This window comes from Lepisma saccharinum, chromosome 3 (genome assembly GCF_977018435.1).
Source record: "Lepisma saccharinum chromosome 3, izLepSacc3.1, whole genome shotgun sequence".
Taxonomy (NCBI): domain Eukaryota; kingdom Metazoa; phylum Arthropoda; class Insecta; order Zygentoma; family Lepismatidae; genus Lepisma; species Lepisma saccharinum.
In genome coordinates, this window is record NC_139231.1 from 135,040,261 (window position 1) to 135,057,974 (window position 17,714).

General features: G+C 38.5%; 1 protein-coding gene across 10 annotated transcripts in view; it reads left to right on the forward strand.

Moving 5' to 3' along the window:
- sick (sickie) overlaps positions 1–17,714 on the forward strand; it is a 1,061,378-nt gene that overhangs the window by 554,132 nt on the left and 489,532 nt on the right. Inside the window, exon 1 of one of the 10 annotated variants that reach the window (XM_083119470.1) lies at positions 2,145–2,398. The exons of the other annotated variants lie outside the window; for them this stretch is intronic. Within the exon in view, the coding sequence (XP_082975596.1) occupies positions 2,325–2,398 (74 nt within the window). The 5' untranslated portion in view covers positions 2,145–2,324. Of the gene's footprint in view, positions 1–2,144; positions 2,399–17,714 lie in introns of those variants that run through there. 10 annotated transcript variants of the gene reach the window in all.

Below are 17,714 nucleotides of genomic sequence, written 5' to 3' on the forward strand. Positions count from 1 at the left end.
GCAGCATTGAGACGTAGTGGGGTATAGCACAAAGCGCATAAGGAAAGAACAGGGCGAGAGAGATCTTACGTGTGTGTTTTGATTGGGTGCAGGAGAACCGGTCTCCGAAGGTTGCCAGGTTCAACGGAAACTTCGTGCCATCGCGACAATTTTCGATCATCACTTTTTGCCCTTGGTGCGACCGTGCTGTGGAATATGAGGATTTGCTCTCTGTGGGGAAATGAACTGTTAGTTACGAGTTAACTTTTGTAAGAACACGCGTTACCTTCACCACCGGGTATCGAATCCGGGACCCCTTGATTACAAAGCGACGACGATTGCGAAAGCACTTAAGTAATTCCTAATCAAGGGGTACCGGGTTCGATACCTGGTGGAAGCACATAGTGGTTCGGATCCCACTTTAAACTGTAGGTCCAGTCCCGAACAGCCTTACTGTCCACAACGTGCACTTAAAACACCATATCAAACTTAAATATTTCGACACAATATTATTTGACAGGAGTTACCCACATTTTAGAAAGTATATCAAAATGTGTTAACTATGAGGTAATTTACATGCAATTTTTGTTCGCCAATTTTTTATACGTACAGCGTGCTACGACGTCAGGGAGGACCGGGTTCGAAGTCCGGTCTGAGAATGGGTGTCCGGTCATGAATATAATCGTATCATCACTATTCGCAATTAGCCAAAAAGTGGCAGAAAAGCGTAGTAAAATAAACTAAATCAACCAGTGAAGCCACTACCTTTTTACATGATGGAACTGACTGCATGTTTTTATGCAACTCAAAAATTTATGCAATTGAACTGTGTACTTCGGTGTTCTCGAATAGAATTATATATATTTCTTACGTTACTCTTCTAACTCGTGAGTTTAATCTCAATAATGATGATTTATTTATGAGAAACAGCCTGAAGTAAGCATCATCGACTTCAGAATACCTAGAACTTAGTCCATATAATATGGAAGATCTTAGTCACAACAAGAGAATTCAGGAGAATAAACAGATGAGAGTCTGCATTTCGTGGATAGTGGCTCCATCTTGGTTCTGCTGTTTAAGGTAGGGTCTATGTATGTAAAGGCCGAATCGCACGGAACTAAATAAGCAGTTAGTTGGCGCTGAACTGGCTACCTGCCTGGATGTGATGACTGCCTGCTTGACTGGTTTTGAGGAATAGGTCATGTTCTAATCGCAATCGGCTTTCCTCGACAGGATTCTGTGGAACAGCCAATCAGAGCGAAGTTTGACCATGTGAAGATAATCTGTGAGTTTGCCAAAGGAAATATTTTTTCTGTGGTTTCCGAGTGTTGGTTTGTTTCGTGTTCAGTTCGTTAGGTATTTATGCAAGGCGATGAGATTTATATGACAAATAAGCTTAGCCGATAATGAAAATCCTTATTATTACAAGTGCATTGAATGTTTGATATATTTAGTTGAAAAAATATTGTTTTAATGAATGAATCTCGTGTATGAATATGCATACCCGAGTTCGTTAAAAGGTTTGTTCAGTACGCATTGATTTCCATATTTTCTTTAGCAATTCTCCTACAACGTTCTTCAAATTGCTCGTCCATCTTTTTAGATTGTCTGCTTTGTGCAATGTCTTATGGGAACAAAAGTATACCGACAAGTACGGTAACCGAAAACTAGCTGATGGGTAGCCAGTGCAGCGCCAACTAGGACATTCCTACTGGAAATCCCGTTCCGTGTGATTGCGAAACTTGCTAGCCGGGGCAAAATGTTGCTTACGTGCAGTGGCAACCCTGTTCCATAGCAGCCGTGGATGTTGATCTGGAAAAAAAGTGTCGGTGAACGTCTGTCGTGTTACAAGCGCGCGTGTGGGTAGGTGCTTCGTTCGCTTGTTCTAGCAGCGGCGATATCACGTGGGATTTTTGCACGACGATTCACGGAAAGCGTAAACAGTAGTATTGTCTTTTTGGCGTTGCGTAAAGCACGGTACATCGATCCAGCACTGTAGGTGCCCCTAGTTTTCCGGAGGTGAGCGAGGGACCAGAACCAGAGTAACAGACAGCTGGTATGGAGACACCTGGGGCCCGTTTAAGTATCTGCGAAGCCAGTTCCGACAGACCGTTACTTCGGGGTGCAGCGGAGTTTGGCCCCGAGGGGGACATCGAATGGTGATTGGCAGAGTCGGAGGGGCGAGGGGAAGCGAGCACGTGGACGTATATCGTCTGCCCGACAGTGTTGTTGCAGCTTCCATGTGGTCGTGTGCGAAGTCTCGTGTTGTGAAGTTTATGTGGACGACTTGGTGTTTAAAAGTTCGAGGATGTAAAAAGGCCTGATTTCCGAATTTCTTCAAGGGTATGGGAAATTCGTCCAGCAGCAGTAGCGCCAACAGGCGAACACGTAGTCTTCCGACATCGCCGGAAATCAAAAGGTAGGAGTGCACTTTTTGCATTGTTGTTGTTGTGTTTGGATCCCAAACATGGGCGTCGAGGGGGGGGGTTCGAACGGGTCGGTCTGTGACCCCCCCCCCTTGGAAATTGACATTGTTCATTTAAAGATACAAAAAAACCCGAAAGTTTGTTACTCTTATTGTTAAGAACAAAAATAAAGTTCATTTAGTTAGTATTCGAACAGAATATTCAAAGTAAAAATGCTTTGGGTCGAAAACATTGGGTAAAAATACAGGAACAAGGTTCTCTGTATTCTACCATTCCTCCAAAGAGCAAATGGTTTCACAGTTTCCAAAGTTCTAATAATTACAGTTGTATGTTAGAGCTCACACAACACACTTTATAAAAAAAATTAACCCCCCCCCCCTAACATGTATAGCCTTTTATTGAACGAGACGTGCAAAGGTTAATATCAAAATGCATTCACATACTAACTGCATAAATAAATTCCAAAAGAAATAATGGAAAATAGTTGTGCTGGTATTCAGTCGTTTGGTGAATCGAGTCTCCCCATTTATGTAATAATAATAATAATAATAATAATAATAATATTTCGCATAAAATTTATATTTCTTAGTATATAATAATTATTATTGTATAATAACATTTATAACCGTGGTAATAATACTTGTTATTTATCTTCTATTCAACTTTTATCATTTGCCCGAACCCCCCGCAAAAATGTCTGGCGACGCCCATGATCCCATTGAGGAAATTTTTTGTGTGTGTGTCGATAATTTACTGGTTGTTAACAAGAAAGGCGTTACTTTATCGGAGTTGTAACGAACAGTTGGTCTACCGTCGTGGCGGACTGGTTAGCATTGCGCGCTATAATGCTAGAGGTCCTGGAGTCAAATCCCGGCGAGGGTGTTTTTGTGAGTGTCCCTTCGTCAATTTCATCATATCATCACTCATCCTCATCTTCACGATTCGTCAAAACTGGCAGAAGTTAAATAAACCAAATGAATCAGTTCTAACGAATAGTTGTGTTGGGAACTAAAAATTGGCGTTTCTTCTGTGTGTTCCAATATTTTTTAGTTGTGGTTCCTCGAGAGGCTGTTGTATATTTTTATATAATTTCTTAGTATTAACTTTTATAAGAGAACAAGAATGAGAACAGGAAGAAAGAAAGAAAGGAAGAAGTTGAGGAAGATAGAGATTAGGGACACAGAGAGTGAAGGGGACACAGAGGAAGAAAAAGACACGAACTATTGATTGAGTTGGTGTTTTAAGTCCACTTTATACACAGAAAGACTAATCGGGACTGGACCTACAGTTTAAAGTGGTATCCGAAGCACTATGTGCCTCCACCGGGTATCGAACCCTTGACCACTTGATTATAAGGCGACGACGCTACCACTGCGCCATCGGGGAGACAAGACACGAACGAAAAATAAACCGTAAGGGAAGGAAACAAAGTAGAGAGAGAATGTGATAGAACGAAATAGAAAAAGAGGGGAGGAAAGGACGGTTGGGAAAACCGAATGAAAGCGAGAGTAATTAGTGGAGAAAGAAATAAAGAAGCTCATGAAAAGGAAAGAGAAAGATTGTAAGAAACAGTCAGTTTTAGGACTACCAGAGAGTGAGTTAATTAGTAAAAATGTAGTCAAGTGCCCATATCAAACCATCGCATTGCAATCAAGGGGTATCGGCTTCGATACCCGTGGAGGCACAAAGTGGTTCGGATCCCACTTTAAACTGTAGGTCCAGTCCACTTAAAACACCAACTCAATCAAACCTAAAATATGATATAAATACCGTAAAAAGTTACTGAATACTGATCAGCAAGTCCAAAGTAAAACCCCCTTGCATACAGCACCGTGGCATAAAGGCACATTCAAGGGATGTAGGCCCCACACATTCTCGATGGAGGCCATTTTGGAGATGATGCGATCAGCACCACGCTCCGGCCGCCTTTATTCCCCAGAATTTCCCCCAGGTGCCCATTGATTTGAGGATGGGTCAGCCCACAGGTCCACAGCCGCTTTATGCGGGGACAAGGCGAAAAAATTCCGACCTTAGATCTCACCCATCCCAGGAATCGGGACTCGGGTCTCTCGTATGGCAGCTACACACCCTACCGAACACCGCGGTTCTAAAAGGTCAAAAGAATTTAGTTTTACATTGCCCGCCCCAAGAGGCGCAACCACAATTTTTTGTCTGGGGGCAAGCACCAGGATAAACGTACCAATAATAATAATTATTATTAGTAGTGGTACTTGTACTACGGACAGTGCCGGAAAGTACGAGCCCCCTCCAGCAGCTTTGCTACACTTAAAATTTGCTTAACATGAGCATATGAGTTTTTGCTCAAGTGTGGAGCTCTTATAATTCAAGATTTTTGTAAAAAATGCCCTCGGGAATTTTTCAGAAAGTACGAACCCCTCTCCAGCAGATTTGCTATACTTACAAAAGTTGCATCAGCCAGATTTTTGTCAAAAATTGATATATTTTTGGCTACACCAGAAATTAAGCTTATAGTATGTTTTTCTGTCAAAATCCCAGGAATCTTGAATTGATATCTATTGGGTTCTGAGACCGAGTGGAGTGTGGTGCTTTGCCTTGTAATCAGGAGGGTTTTAGGTTTGAGTCCTCATAAAATCTGATGGCAAAATGTTAATGTAAACAAGGGGCTCCGGGTTCGAGTCCTGATAGATTGAAATATGTGAGATTTTGAGAATAATTATTCCTAGTTGATATACAACTCCCAGATCTGAAAACCTGGTAAAAAGTGTTATTCAACAGAGCAAAATTATTCTCTATTGGGAACCACTTGCTCAGCCATACAATAGGGGGAAAAGCGGGCAAATATAATTAATTGTTTGCATGTCTTGCCGGCACGCAAGAGATAAAATCTACACGCTAGAAGGGAACATTAATGATTTTTCTGTACGATTCACTGAAGGGGCCAATAATCTTTCTGTGCGACAGGGGGAAAAGTGTAACATGTCCGCGACATGTAAAAGTGTAACAAAGATTATTGAGATAAAAACATATTTTCACACGGTGGCAATGAACTGTACCCCCTTCATGCTGAAAGCAATTCTATTCTGATAATATGAGCCTAGGCAAAGACTTGGAAAATATTATGGCAGTTCAAAATCCAATTTTGTCTGCATTAAGGTCTCAGAACCCAGTAAAATGTGGGCATATTCCATTTGGAGACGTATTAATATTGTGGCATTGTAATCAGGGGCTTCGGGTTTAAGTCTTGATGAAAGATTGAAATACAACTGCCCACACATAAGATATTAACTGCTAGCTGATAATACAGTTGAGGTTTCAAAGCTGGTAGAGTGTCTGGGGCCTCTCTGACAGCAAAGTGTTGGTATTATTGTTTTGTAATCAAGGGGTTTCTGTGTTTGAATCGGGTCTCTAGAACTGCTCCGTGACTCGCTCATTTCTTACATCATAAACATATGATTTTTCCCCTATGAGAATGACACTACATATGGTGTCATCGGGTAATGCCTCGTGGAATTCACAGATAATTTTAATGTTTGTCCTGTCATTAACCACAACTTGTTTCCTTTTTGAAGTGTTAATTACAAACATGGGTCTCCGTGCTTTGAATTCATCTGGTGCATAATATAGGTCAGTACTGCCAGTAGTGACCCTTTTGAAAGCCGAAAAAGCTTCATATAATTTAAGAAAATCATCCTTGGACATGTCTAAATTATAATTTTCTCTAGGAAAGACTTCATTTCTACCATTTTTAAGATATATGTTCTTGATGTTGCAGTTATCAAATCTACTTGAATTTTTTTCCTGATTATTGTGTCTCCCGGTCTGAAACAGTACCACTACAAAATCGGGCATGTCAAATTGAATGCTGGAGAATGAATTTGTTGCATCAAATTCGTAATAAGAACCAGTGGCAACCTTCTGTACGCATTGATATGTGTAAAATTGGAGAGGAATCTGGGGATTTTTTAGGATATCTGCTTTGTATTTAAGAGCGTAACTGGCTTCATATTCAACAACAGGGATTCTTAACTCCATAGTCTGAATAATGCATTTGCCCTCATCAGGTAAGGTATTAGGCATAGCTTCCCCTGTAGGGTTTAATGTGCTGTACCTCATCAATACATTATTATCATTGGCAGCTCTTCTAAATGTAATTCTTAACCCCCCCTTCCACATAATTTCTTTGTAATCCGAGAAGAATCCTGGCAACAGGCGCATGGGGAACAGCACTGTGTGATTCTTAGATAATATCTTATCACCAGCTTCAAATCCCCCTATTTTGTAGTAAGAAGCCTCGGTTTTGGATAATTTTAGAGTGGCCAAAGCTGTGGAGGTAATGCCGGGATAATCTATTCTGTTTATAACAACACCATGCTTTCTGATCTCAATTTCAGAGAACAGATGCGGCACAAAATTATCTACCAATCTTATATTTGCATTTGCCGGGTAATCTGTACCATCGAGCTTTACAACATCAAACTTGATGTATAGATCTGCTCTGTGGGGGTGTATAAAGCCGTCCCCTACATCAAGATCAACCTCGATTTCCGTGTTGGGTTGATTTAAATTTGCAAATGTCCTCCTGTTTGGGGGGAATGATTGTAGCTCATAACTCTCAATATTTTCCATTGTATGTATTTTTATTTAAATGTTAATCTCTATGATTGCAGTTGTTGTGGCTCCAGCAAAATCAACTAATTCTTCTTTTTCATTAGTGACCATCAATTCAATGTAATCTATTCTATTATGGCACACAGGAAAATATAATGTTGGGGATGGATTGTAGATGATGGGCTCCATGAATTCGGAATTAGGTTTGAATGTTGCAATGATGCCAGTTTGTTTGTGAGTGCCTATGCCATTTGATTTGGTGATCATACCCTCAGCCACATTACAGTGAATATTCAGAGTCTCTATGGCTAAGAATTTAGGTATATTCATAGCAGTGTGTTTGATGCCTGCTTCAAGTTTTGTGTTGTTCTCAAAGCCTAACAGCTCTCCTATAGTACCCAGATCCACCGTTTCTGTAGCAGATACAATCTCTACTCTGTGAGTGACAGAATTTTGACTTAACACTACACCTCTGGGTAATTGAGCATTTAGAGTGGACAGATTATACTGCCCTGGAGTGATGACAATTTTTTGATCCCCTACTGCAATTGTGTTGTTGTGGTGTGTAATATTAGGGATCAGGTACATGCCGTAAAATGCTCTGAGAGCTATTGTTTTGGGATACACTATATCATCATGCAATTTGAGTTTCAATATTGAATTTTGGCTGGTGAGATGGAATACCCCCATGATGTTTCAGATACCACAAGGCCTTTTGAAAATTTTCAATTGATGGTTTATTTATTTGAGACATATATCTGAGAACAGATAAACACAAATGTCCGCAATTAACATCTTTGAAGTTTTGAACACGGGCATTATTGTAATAAAGATTAGGTGATTTTAGATATTTTACTAAATTTTCAGGTGGAACACCTCCAAATGAATCGAACACAAATGCCTCATTGTTTAAATATTTAAGATAACAAATCCAGTGAGTGCCCTGATTTTTGTACTCATCCAAATTAACAATGCCACACTCTCTGTTGAGTGGTTGTTCTGGTAAAGAATCAGACATGTACACACCTCTAAAATTTTTGATGCCCAGTGGCTTGATTAAAGCTTCAATATCTTGGTTTGTAAGCGGCTCTTGTTTTTTTTAAACTTACTCACGGCTCTCTTAACACCTTTACCTTTTTTCTCCATGGCCAGGTTATGGCGCCTCTGCTCATCTAATTCTGCCCTATTCTTCTTGGCATCTATTACTGTTTTTGCTATGGCGGCTGATCCCCCAGCCAAGCTCCCAACAGCCCCGAGTGCAGCTAAGATGGCAGGGATAGTAAATATGAATCCCCCTGTATGTGATTTTTTTCTTGATTGCTGTAATTTTTTTAATTGGGGGGTACTAAGCAACAATTTCATACCATGTCCCTTTGCAAGACAAGAGCTTTTTTTCTTGCGCTGCTTTTTGGTCAAGAGACTGTCAATAGTTTTAAGAGATTTGAGACCTGCATAAGGTATTTGATACATAACACCCTTGGCCTTCATCGTAGGTTTATTATATACATATTCACAACCCCCACCCCAGTTTTTGTTTGGTGCTCATAGCTATGGTGGTTCCCAATGCTGCTATTCTCTCACTCAAAGAAGCATCTTTGCTTACAAATCTACCAAATGCAGCCTCTTCTAATTTCTTGTCTGCAACATGTCTCTTGTCAAGATCAGAATGTGTGTTGTACGCTATGTCATGGTCTCTGCAAGCAGCATCTAGAGGATTAACACCAGGATCCCCTCTGTTTAATCTATGGTCCAATTTTGTGCCTGGACCACAATACTGATAGCCTGGAATGTGTAGTTCAAATGGCAGCTTGTTAATGATGTCATTAACAAGCCCCCGACCCTCAGAGACATTCCAAAATTTAGGTGGTAGAGTATTAATAATTTTTATGAGATATCCAATCCCCTTAGGGTCATTCACTATAAAATTAGACAATTTTGTGCTTATCATGTCCATAATTCCAACTTTTTCATTGTAAAAATTGTGGTTCCCAGCATTTTCCTCCCCAGCTATGACCAGCAACCTATCCACAAGTTTCCTGACATCATCAACCCACACAAATTCTTTAGGCAGGGTGTTGTATTGTTTGATTCCACTGCCAGTCTTGATCTGTGACCATATGGGCTTGATTAAATTATTGTATTTTGCCCCACTGCTCGACTTGACCCTTTTTTGTGTGGGATCATTGTTCTGGTATAGAGCATCTGATTTTATTAATATTTCTTTGTAATGCTCATAATCTTGATCTGTATAGCTGCCAGGCCTTTTCCTAGTCATCAGTTCCCACAACCCAGGTGTGCCGGGATATTTAACAAAAGCACCTTTTTCTCCGAGACGAGATTCTGAATAAACAATTATATCATCCCCCATAAAAGTTACTCTGAAATTGCCAATTCTATGTATGATGCTGCCATCAAGCTCTGTGTCAGCATATAAGCCAAACACCTCATCTTTATTGTCTTTAGGTGTGGTTAAATATTTTTGTGCAAGAAGACCCAATTCAATAGGATCCTGTGTAGCTTCAATTCTTCGAGGAGCAACAGGACTAGGTGTATGAATACTGGAAAGTGGGGTGAATGGATAATCTAATATGTTCCTAGCAGCTACAGGTACAAGCTCTGTGATCAAATCTTGATTTTGCTCTGTAACAGTTTTGATATTCTTACCTAAATTATTAATAGCATCAATTACAGGCTGTTCTGTTTGTTTGTGTTTTTCATAAATTCCACGGTTCTCTGATTTCCATCCCTTAAATCTTTTTACAAGATAATCTCTTAACTTAAGATCATCAATGACTGGTCGTTTCATGGTTATTTATATATGTTTCAACGTCTAGAAAATCGTTGATTTTCTTTCTGTATTTGCCACTACTGGGTGTTCTTGTCATATCAATTGTGACAAACCCATAACTGTCCTGGTTCCAGCACCTGCTGCAAAACTTGGAAAAATCATTGTAGCTCAAGTCCCCACCTACATATTCATCATGTATGTGTTTGAGGTTGGTATGATCTTGATGAAACACACATATAAAATTGCTGTTGTCTCGGATCAGCTGCTTCGGAATTTTAGAAAAAGTCTGTGCCAGGTAGAAGCAATCAATGTTTTTGTGTCGGCCCTGTGTAAAGAAATTTCTAACCTTGTTTTGATTATCCAGTATAACGTCATCAAACACAACAACAGAATTATCGAGACATTCATGGAGTGGCTTAACATCTGGTTCAAAAGTGGCTATATCCAATCCATCATATAGCTTCATCAGCTGCTGATATTTTAATTGTTCCAAGCTCTTAGAGAAAACATACAAGTGCCTGTTTTTCCAGTCTAACCAGTTGGGTGCCAATAAAAAATTATCAATCATTAGTGTAGTTTTACCACAAGCTGATGGCCCAACAATAAGACATCTAATATTATCAGGCAGCAATTTTCCATTTCTCTTATTCTGCTGTTCAGGTTCTGGCAGCCTTTTTATAACATCCCAGGTGCTCATATTATCACTTTGTCTGCATCGATCCAGCTGTTTTCCGGATGACCCAGCCATTTGACAAGTAACTTGTTGCCTTTTCTGCGGATGACTTTTTCTATGAGATATGTGTCAGGCTGTTTAGTTTTGCTGAGTTCTTGTTCATAGAACCTGCCTTTGAGAATTTCTCCTCTGTGATCTTTTATTATATATGTGTTAAGGGTCCCGGGTTTAACTTGAACCACTGTAAATAATTCGGTACTCCAGTTTCTTGTAAAGCCTCTTTTGAATAAGTGCTTATATTTACTGATTCTTACTTGATCACCCACCCTGTATTTGGCCTTTCTTTTTGTTGGCTGGTATCTAGGATAATAAACAGTGCTGATCAATTTTTGCTCATCAGATGAAGTTACTTCGGAGGGTTTCATGTTGATTGTGGAATGGACAGAATTGTTATATTTATGTAGAAGTTCTGGAAGAATATTAATCCATTTATAATTACCTTGGAGGGTAAATTGTTTATACATAAGATTTTTTAAGGTTCTGTTGAATCTCTCTACAATTGAGGCTTTGAGATCACTGTAACTCGAGTAATGTTTTATTGCCTGGCTTTTAATAAATTGTTGGAACACTGAATTATAAAATTCTTTGCCATTATCTGTTTGTAGATAGCGCGGGGATCTTCCACTCTGATTGATAATTGTCCTGATGGCTTCTGTAACACATTTTCCAGTCTTGGATTTGAGTGGCACAGCCCAGGCAAATTTTGAAAATGTATCTATTACAGTGAGTAGATACTTGTAGCCCTTGTTGATTTTGTCTAAGTTTTTCAACTGTCCAGTTGACAACTCAATCAAGTCGCTCTGCCATAAATCATCTATACCTTTTGTGACTACTGGGAGTCTCTTAAAATTATGTCTGGCCTGTCTGTGTAATTCATCAACTATAATTTGTCTAGACATAATATGTAAACAAGAATATTGCAACTATAGGGTGTTCAGCAGCTGAGACTGCAGGATTTTCTAAATATAATTTGTCCCCTATTTGTATTTTAAATTCCAGAGAGCCATCATCTTCAACATATGCTGTTTCTAATGTATTGGGGTCTGTAAAATCCTCTAACTCTACACTGGTGATTTTCACTTTGTTCTCAGCATTTGTTATTGATAAGGTGGGGTAGTGGTGTGCCTGTGGCTGATGCCAATATTTGATCTTGATTGGTCTCAATGTGCCCCCAACAAAAAACTGGTAATAAAATTGTGCAGGGGACAGCATATATATTTTGCCACCTGGTGTAAATGGAGAATCATATTCTTTGTTGGGGATGCTGTACAATTCAAGAATTACTGTATGTTTTGGATTCTCGATTATGCCTGTTATTTCCTTTTCTGCTGTAAGCAATCTGCTTGTTACAGATTCAAGGTGCTCATTGATGGTCCTAACAACATCATCGTGGCCCGGCTTAATTTTTATGTCCACAATAAGTTTCTTGTATTGTTGCACAATTTCTTGTAGCTGGGTGGCAAAAACAGACAGAGCATTTGCTTGATTGGATTCCATGGTCCCTAGCTGTTGCTTGATATTAGCTACAATTTGTTGCAAATTTTCAACAACTGCCAATTTTGAATTTTGAGCAGTAAGATCATGGACCTGTCTTCTGATATCCTCAAACAGGGCATGCAGTTCATTAATATGTTGATTGGTTGGTAGAGTGGCCACTGTCTGAGTGAGATGTTTGATCTCTGCTTGGATATTCTTGATATCTTCTGATTTCAATATCCTATTCACTGCCCTCTTAATATTTTTAAGTTCCTGTGATGTAGGAAGATTTGATACTGTATTTTGCAAAGATTCAAGTGCCAATTTCACATCGTTTAATTCAGAAGCATGAGCCACATTTTGCATAGCATTTTGGAGCAGGGCTATATCTGCCTGAGAGGGTGTGGATTGTTGTAAAATTTCAAGCTTTGTTTGGATATCATCGATCAAGTGATGGAAATGAGATAGTTCAGATTCAGTGTTGAGGTTTTCAAGCTTTGTGATTTGTTGCTGGACACTGACAAGGGTATCTACAATACCGGGCAGGCGAGTTTCTTGTACATTTGCCAAATCACTTTGCACTGCTGCTATGGTACCTTCAAGATGGGTTATGGTACTTTGAATTTTTCCAAAATCTTCATATGTTTCAAGTTGCAGCTTAATATTTGCTACACTCCGAGTTATTGCATTCAAAGCATCAGAAGATGGCAAGTTGTTCATAAAATTTTCAAGCGCCTCAATTTTTTCTTTAACTTCGGCTATGGCATTGTGCAGAGGATCCAGATTAGGTATCTGGAGTGACTGAATCTGTTCTTTTAGAGTGGAAATCACTAGATCAAAATCTTCTTGTGATTTTATGCTTTTGACAATTGTTTGGAGCTGTGCCTGGACATTATTTATCTGCTCTTCCAATTGTTGTTTCAATTGCTCAGAGTTGTTAGCCTGGGTCTTAAATCTGGCTTGAAGAGCTGCTACAGCTTCTTCTAAACTTTGAAAATTATCCAATGTTGCCAGATCAGTATATTTTTGAAGCAATAACTTGAGTTCAGAATCAATTTTAAGAAGAGGGTCCATGCATTGTGATTGCAAATTTGTAATTTCTAATTGAAGACTGGCATTGAGTGTGGTTTGTAAAGCTTGTAAATCACTTCTTAATTTCTTGACTCTGACATCAAGCATCAGAATCTCATCACTGTGATCTTCATGTCTTGTATGGCCAAATATATCATTAGGCATTTTGTTTTAGTGGTTATTTATTATAGAGTATCTGATTCTTAATTCTATGAAAAAGGGTATAAGCTTGTCATATGATCCCGGGACCTCAATATATAAGCAGTCACCAGCAGAAACAGTATATACAGTGCCAGAAACCATGTTTGAGTGCTTAATTCTATAAATATTTCTCCCTACTGAAATCTTGACATCACCCTCAGGGGTTGTAATAAATTGCAATTGCCCACCTACAGGTAATTGGTAATGATTTAAATTATTGTTAAATATGTACAATGTTTTACCTGTTTCTTCATCATTATCTGTAAATATGCTGTTCAGATGAATAATTAACAAGCCACTCAGTTTAGACAGCATATCAGGAGAGGGTTGTGGTGTGGGCAGGTCCATAATAGCTTGTTTTTTGAACCCAAATAAGTTCATAGGCATGTTTATTTATTTCAAATCATGCTCTGTAATTGGGCATTGTTTCCCACTTTTCAAATCACAATGCCCCCAAGGTAGAGTATGTATGTTACATGACAAAATGCATCTCTTGTCATCATGTGAGTCCAGGGCCACTTTTGTTACAATATTTGAAGTCAGCAAGTGATTCTCACTCTGAATTCTATTTTCTGATGTTCTGATTGAACTCTGGGATTTGATGCAATTTTTATAATCTTCAAATACAAGCTCTTTTTCAACAGTTACTCTGCCAATGCCCTTGGCTTTTTTGACAACAGCACTACATGTTTTAAAACTGTACATCTTGGCACTTAACCCAGCAAATTCCACAATAACATCACCAAGTGTCTCATCTTTTAACTTGCCAGGCACCTTTTTGTTGTGGGGTTGAATTCTTGTATGTTCACTGGTATCAAAGTATTGAAACAATTCAGGCTGTGACATATCTTGATAAACATCTTCTGTTTGAATATCAAGAATAAAACTATCCGTGTCCATGTACAATAATTTTACACGATCACCATAAAAAGGTTTCAGCACCTCATAATACAATGTTAACATATGTAATTTGGCCAATTCCAATATCACAGCCCCTACATAAATAGGTTTATCAAACTTGATCTTTGTTTTCTTCATGTTGAAAAGTGCCATGTGCTCATCATAAATTCTTCTGTAATTGAAGTTGGGCTTTGCAACCAATTTTTTGCTCCGGCTGGGGTCAGTATTTATTTTAACATCACTATGTTTTCTGACATTTTCAATTGTTTTGCCAAATACAGAATTGACCATCAATTTAAACAAGGCCTTATCAAATTGGCTCATTGCAGATGTTCGAAGCTCTGTATTTGTGTCAATGTATGGTTTCAACCATTCTGAGTGCCTGAACCTCAAAACTTTGCCAACTTTGGTCACTTGAACACCATGTTTCATCAGGAACTGGAGGTTTTTGTAATATGTAATATATCCCTGTTTTGGCTCCAGGGTCATCATGAGCTTCTTCTGTTTAGAACCAGGTGAGCACTTAACCTCGGGAATTGGGGACAGATCAGAAAATTTATTGTGCAAATCATCTGGAATTGTCAGATCAACCTCTAAGATGAGGCCACTGTCACTGTCATCAAAATCCTTAAGATCTTCAATATTGAAATCTTCAACCCATTCAAGCTCTGCATATGGCAGTTTATCCATCATGGCATAACCATAGAGGTTGTTTGCATCTACATACGTTATATAATTTGATGGCCGTGCTGGATCATAATCAGGCATATATTTGTTATTTGCTCTGGCATATCTCTGGGAACATTGCACCATCCCTCCTCTTATACATTCCTCCATAAACAGATACTTTTCTTGATCGTGGATCAGATCCAATGGCATTTTGGTGTTGAAAAACATTGCAGACAATGCTAGGCCCGGGGCACTGAAAAAATATATTGGGTCCAGTCCATAATTTTGCATGGAAGATTTTCTGAATGCCTGCATTATATCAGCTAAGAGAGTGACGTCAAGTTTCAAATATGCCATGTGATAATCACCAAATGTCTTGCATTTTAAACTGTTCCACATCAATTTGGCATGGTGATAATCTTCATCAGTGATTCCAGATCCTCTGATTTTGCTGTAAAATGCTTCTTGTGGTGGCAGGGAACACTCATCAAATTTAGAAAAATCTGTGACATAATCATATGGATATACACCCTTCCGCCTAATTAATTTCAAATCCAGATTTGGAAACGAAGCACATGTGATTTTCAAGTCATCATCAGATAATTGAGAGGCCAGTGTAGCCAGGCTAGCAGATAAAAATCTGTAAGAATCAAGAAATCTTATGTGAATAGGAACACCATCAACTTTAATTATCTTGCTAATAGATATATATTTTTCATCATTTTCAGCTAAAATATTTAAATTCTGCTTGTCAAACCCCTCGTATCTGATCAAATGATGGAAATCATAATTGGATGCTCCATGGCAAAATATGGGGATAAATCTTGGTCTCTTGATCTGAATATTACAGCTATTACACAGGGCCTGTTTATATCGACCATCTGTATGAGAATGATGTTTCACCTTGATATTTGTATCTGAAAATTCATAATCACATACCGGGCATTTTTCTGCATTGTTGAAATCCTCAATCTGTTCCTCTGTTAAAGGCAACATGGGTTTTGATTTTAATAAGTTGTTAGATGCTATGTCACGGCACACATTTTCTATTCTATGTGCAAATTCTTTGATGGCATTTGGCCCCTTGTATGAATATTCTTTAATAACAACACCATCCCGTATAACCATAAAACAAAAACTGGAAGGTTCATGTAACTGATATGGTGTAGTTGAGGATTCTTCTGGATCTGGGCTACAGAATGCAAGAGGTTTGAGGTTCGATTCGAAATCACAGACAATATATGCTGGGTGTTCCAACAAGGCTTCATACTTTTTGAATTTTGCTTTTTCACTTGGATTGGGCATCACCATATGAACAGGTTTATGGTTGCCACAGTATTTCAGATGCTCAATTAACTTGTTTTTAGCAATTTCTGCATTTTTTTCACAAACACCATTCACCATTTTTCTACCATCAAATACAGTTAAGCATCTTCTGCACAACTTGAATATTGTATAAGTTTTGTCTAGTTGTGTTCTCACTAAAGCTTCAAGATTATGTATCAGAGTGTAATGATAAGTGCCATCTCCTTCAATTAAGAGCAGATCAATCGGAATAGCAGATTCATCATCAATTGTACTAATTCTAAGAGGATCTATCGGGCAATTGCCAGTAGAACAAATAAATACATTAATAGATAATTGTTTGCCATTGATGTGCCTGGCCTTTTTTTCAAATTTATCAATATTCTGAACTGACATTGGATATTCCAAACCCTCCATTGCATCGTCAAAAAGATGTTCATGTTGTTTGTAATAAGTTATTCTCTCAGGATTCCTTGAAACTGGATACAAAGCAGCTAATATACACCACAAAAAGCATTTCTGGTCGGCATTTTTTATATTGACCACGGCTCTTTTGTTTTTGATATTAGCAGGCAATGGCACATAAGTGGAACCTTGTAATGGGCTGAATTCAGAAATATTAACATATAACTTGTGTGATGAACCACATAGGCTCCATCCGGACTCTTTTGCCGCAAATTCAGAGTGTTTAATATTCAGTTGATCTATCAAGCTGCTTATTATTGTGTCTGAATTTGCATTTGAATATACAGGTACAGTTTCTGTTATGTGGGGCTGTGTAAATTTTGTGCCATTTGGCTTCTTATATTGTGTATACAATTTGAGGGAGAGCTTATAAGAGCCATTTTGTGCATTAAGAATTGCCTGCAGATCAGAATTTATACTGTTCAAGAAATTCTCAATGCCACATCTTGGCTCTGATACAAACCGGTAATCTCTTAATTGGCCGTTAAAACTGCTACGGATAGGTTCATAGCGTGGCTGTTTTGCTGCTCTGGCATTAAGAGGTGCTTCGTGCCTTCTTTTCAGACCAGATGTGGATGGTTGTGCAGAGCAAGTATCTTTATGTGTATATGTGAAGTATTGCATGCTGTATTTTCTATTGCATTTGGGGCAAATTTTAGTGGGAGTTCTGTATTTGTCTGGGTTACAAATTTTTTGATGCTTGGCCCAATTAGAGCTGGATATATTTTTATTGCATTGGTCGCAATATTTTTGATTCGGCATTTTTACTGTTGTTTATTATATACAATTTCCTGGGCTTCAATTCAAAACTTTATACTGAATAAAAAATATCAGTTGGGTTCAGCACTGTGATTTGTATGTGTATATGTATATATGTGTGTATACACTTAATATTTTTGGCTTTGGTATTTATATAAAATTTCCTGGGATTCAAATCTAATCTCTATGGATTAATATTAATAATATGACAGGTTGTAAAGCCAATAGCTTACAAGTGGAATATTCATTCACACTGCCCCGGCGCAAATGCCTGCACGGACATGCATATCTTGAATAGCAATAACCCTGTTATGTATAACAGGCTAGGACAAATATAAGCTTGACTCTAAAT